General features: G+C 44.3%; 1 protein-coding gene across 1 annotated transcript in view; it reads right to left on the bottom strand.

The window, feature by feature from the left end:
- The window catches only part of REST (RE1-silencing transcription factor), a 25926-nt gene extending 21573 nt beyond the window's left edge, over positions 1-4353 (bottom strand). Inside the window, exons 1-2 of the mRNA XM_011998457.1 lie at positions 4311-4353; positions 1814-2720 (exon numbers count right to left, since the gene is read on the bottom strand). Of these exons, the coding sequence (XP_011853847.1) occupies positions 1814-2711 (898 nt within the window). The 5' untranslated portion in view covers positions 2712-2720; positions 4311-4353. The remainder of the gene's footprint in view (positions 1-1813; positions 2721-4310) is intronic.
- Between the last annotated feature and the right edge of the window lie 6 nt (positions 4354-4359).

Here is a 4359-nt window from a genome sequence, read left to right as displayed (position 1 = left end):
GATGGTCTCGATCTCCTGACCTCGTGATCCGCCCGTCTCGGCCTCCCAAAGTGCTGGGATTACAGGCTTGAGCCACCGCGCCCGGCCTCAGAGGTCATTCTTGTAATGGAATCTCACCTGCAAGTTTTATTGTTTAAGCCTACCACTTAATAGTTTCAAGTCTTTGGGATGTAAAAAATAACTAAATAAAATAAATTTTTAAAAATTAAGTCGGCTGGATATGGTGGCTCACACCCATAATCCCAGCACTTTGGGAGACTGAGGGCAGATTACTTGAGTTCAGGAGTTAGAGACCAACCTGGGCAGCATGGCAGAAACCCTGTATCTACAAAAAATACAAATACTAGCCAGGTGTGGTGGCATGCATCTGTGGTCCCAGCTACTTGGGGGACTGAGGCAAGAGGGTCACTTGAGTCCAGGAGGTCGAGGGTGCAGTGAGCAGTGATCACACCGCTGCACTTCAGGATGGGTGACAAAGTAAAGCTATCTCAAAAAAAAAAAAAATTGGCCAGGTGCGGTGGCTCACACCTGTCATCCCAGCACTTTGGGAGGCTGCGGTGGGTGGATCACGAGGTCAGGAGTTTGAGATCAGCCTGGTCAACGTGGTGAAACCCTGTCTCTACTAAAAATACAAAAACTTAGCTAGGCATGGTGGTGGGCACCTACAATCCCAGCTACTCGGGAGGCTGAGGCATGAGAACTGCTTGAACCTGGGAGACAGAGGTTGCAGTGAGCCAAGACCATGCCATTGCACTCCAGCCTGGGGAACAGAATGACACTCCGTGTCAAAAAAAAAAAAAAAAAATTAGCCAGACACAGTGGTGGGCGCCTGTAATCCCAGCTACTTGGGAGGCTGAGCCAGGGAGGTGGAGGCAGGAGAATCGCTTGAACCCTGAGGCAGAGGTTACACTGAGCCGAGATCGTGCCACTGCATTCCAGCCTGGGCCACAGAGCCAGACTCCGTCTCAAAAAAAAACAAAACAAAACAAAAAAAAAAAACAGTTTCAACTTTTTTTATACAGTTGCGCTTAGTATGAGTTCAAACACGCTAAACACAATTGTCTGAAAAATACATTTTCTACATGTGTTTGCTTTCATAGGAAAATAGTTTCAATTGGTGATAATCCCACCCATGTTTTAAAAACTATCTTCTCACATTTCTTTTTTGTGGACAAAGACAAGTTGTTCCATTTAGGAACTCAATGCTATAAGTCAAATGTTTCCAAGTTTGAGGCTTTTGTTAAGTGGAAATATGCAAGGTTAATCACTGAGTTTTCCTTTTTATATAAGCCCTCAATTCCTTTCAGAAACTATACTGCATCTTAAATGTGTTCACTGTCACAGAAATAAATATAGAAACTTTTTTTTTCCGTTTTCTTTTTGAGACGGGGGTCTTTCCATGTTTCCCAGACTAGTCTAGAACTTCTGGGCTCAGGCAGTCCTTCCGCCTTGGCCTCCTGAAGTGATGGAATTACAGGCATGAGCCACCATGCACGGCCAGTCTAATTTGCTGAAGGTAAATCCCAAGTTAGGATATGTACTTTAGGAAGAGCATGGTAAGATCTCTTGGCTGTTTCTCCCAGGTAACATTCTGTGCTTTACATGTAACTTCACATAATCCTCCCATCCCAGATATTGTTACTCCATGGAGAAATTTCTGAACAAAGAGGTTAAACAACTTGTGCAAGGTCACAAAGATAGCAAAAATGGAACCTGGATTTGAACCAGAGTCCTTTTTCTCAAGCACTACTTAACCACTCAAGTAACAATCAGAAAAGAGAACTGAACTTATGGACTAGAAAGCTTCTCTTACCTGTATGAGTTCTAACATGCTGAACATAATTGTTTTTTCTGTCTGAAAAATAGTTGCATTTTCCACATGTGTACACTTTCCTTGGAAAATGGTTTCTTAAATGTTTCCTCCAGTGATACTCGCTCACTGTTGTGTATGTACAAATGATGCACTTGTAGACTCGCTCATTATCCCCAGCTCTGGTGTGGTGTTTCAGGTGTGCAGTATAGTGATCGTATCGATTGGTATTGTAGCCGCAGCGGTCACAGCGAATGGGGCCCTTGGAGAAATCTCCCTCTTCTGCAGTGGAAGAGCCAGATTCCCTGGCTTTTGCCTGCTTCTCCGCACTCTCTTCCACAAAAAATTTCTTAGCACTGTGAACTCTGATGTGATGCACAAACTGTTCTTCAGATTCTGCTTCATACTGGCATGGCTTACAGCGAAAGGGTTTGGTCTTCGAGCTCTTGCCTTTGTCCTCTGCTCCAGGTGTTTCAGGAGAAAGATCTTTATTTGAGCTGTAAATCTCTGGAGCACCTGATGCCTCAAATACAGGCTGAGGTTCTACAACGCTGAGTTCCAAACTTCTCAGTTCCATGTTTTCCAGTCCATGAGGTTCACCTTTTATTTCAGCAGACTCTTCAAGTCCTTCTCCTTCTTCACTATCTGAAAAGTTGTTATCCCCAACAGGCATCAATTCTGCCATCTGTCTTTCTTCACCGACCAGGTAATCACAGCAGCTGCCATTTACTTCCCCAGTTAAGGCTACGTTGGCCAGCATAATAAGCTGAGGTGCGGCCAGTTCAGCTTTGGAAAGGTCATGCAAGTCATACATGTCGTTAGGCAAGGCCATTCCAATGTTGCCACTGCTGGTAAACAGCCCTCCTCCTCCAGAAGACTGCCCCATTACCTGGGTGGCCATAACTGTATTCTGAATTTAAAACAAAACAAAACAAGAGCACCAGTTTAAACACTGCTGTTACTGGCTTAAAACCACATCACTGTAAATCTTCATAACTTAAAAATTTTCCAATATGATCTTTATAACTCAGTAAACTTCATCACCTATTAAAAACAAATCTTTAAAACAGCAGTTAATTCCCAATAGTCTTTACGGCAATCAAAAAAAAAAATGTCTACTATCCCTAGAAAACACTTCTACCAATTGTTTGACGTAACTCATTCACCCTCCAGCCACTGGCATGTGGTCCCTCAAGCACTTTTAATTGTTCTGGTGGGGATAAAAAGTAACCTTCATTTTTACTGTTAAAATTACTCCAAAAATTCAAAACATTAGTAAATTATTGTCCTCCCAACTTTTCCCCCCTTCAACAGTTCAATGGTCTGAATCAGAAAGCCCAGAAATCCACAAGCCATTCAGTGCATTTATTAAGTACACAAACACATCTGGAAAGTAGAAGCCTGCAATAATTGTTCAACTTAATTGGATTTCGCATGAACTCAACTAACTCCAAAAGAATAAACTACTGTGGAAAACTACCACTACCAGTCAGTCCCTTAATTTTTCGACAACTCCACAGGCTTAAAAGGAAAAACATTATGGACCCCTTTTCTTGTGAAAAAGGAAGTTTGATTTATTCAAAACTTCACAAATAAAAATTAATAAGCTTATTTTTCTGCAGGCTGAAGTTCCACAACACTGAATTCCAAGCTTTTCAATACGAATAAAATCATCGTGTAACTCAACTCGACAATCAGCAACTTTCTTGCATTGTGCTTGACTTGGCCTACTTGCCTAGTGGAAGCCATTACAAGATCACCTTCTTGAAAACAAGTTGGGCTTTCTAAATGCTACGTTACTTCTCCATCTAAAAGGTGCCATTCTCAAACGAAGTGTTCACTTGCAAATTAAAAGAAGTAACAAGTTCTAAGAAAATAAAGTTAAACCGAAAATACAAAAAGTAATCCGCCTCATTCAAGTGTATAAACACAAACCGGTTTAGTTCTACGTACCAACAAAAGTTGGAAGCAAATGCCATCACAGAAAACAGGGCGAAGGCTGTCCTGGGGCTGAACAGCCCAAGCTACTCGGCAATTTGGCCCAACATCGACTTTTCTAATCGCTCCCTACCCCCTAACTGCCACCCCAAATGGAATTTTAACGATTGTTAGGAAGACCGTCCAAGCACAGCCCGAAAGCCCAACATGCCGCACGAATTCCTCCGTGCTGCTGCCACCAGCGCCTGCCTCGGCGGCGGCATTCCTAACTGAAATAGGCATTCGGCCATTTTCTCAAAATACCAAACACAAAGCAGCTCTTTGCAAACTCGGGCGCTCTCGCTTCCTCTCGCCTCGGCCCGCTCACTGCACATATTTACACACCAACTCGCGGGAGTCGCCCTGACACTCGTCCCGAGCCTTTTCCTGCGCTCTCCAACACTAAAACGGGGGAAGGGAGCAAGCTCGGGACGCTGTTTGGCCGGACCGAGTCCTCCCGGAGTCCAGGCAGCCCCCTCCCCAGCCCTAGGGGCCCCCGTCCCGAGAAAGAACGGAAAGTTACCGCGCAGCCGGCGTCCGGGCTTCTCCGACCTCCCCCGGGCCCCTCCGAC

Source organism: Mandrillus leucophaeus, unplaced genomic scaffold (assembly GCF_000951045.1).
Source record: "Mandrillus leucophaeus isolate KB7577 unplaced genomic scaffold, Mleu.le_1.0 Scaffold570, whole genome shotgun sequence".
In the NCBI taxonomy this organism is placed as follows: domain Eukaryota; kingdom Metazoa; phylum Chordata; class Mammalia; order Primates; family Cercopithecidae; genus Mandrillus; species Mandrillus leucophaeus.
Note: the sequence above shows the minus strand (reverse complement) of the source record. Positions and strands in the feature narration are given on the sequence as shown.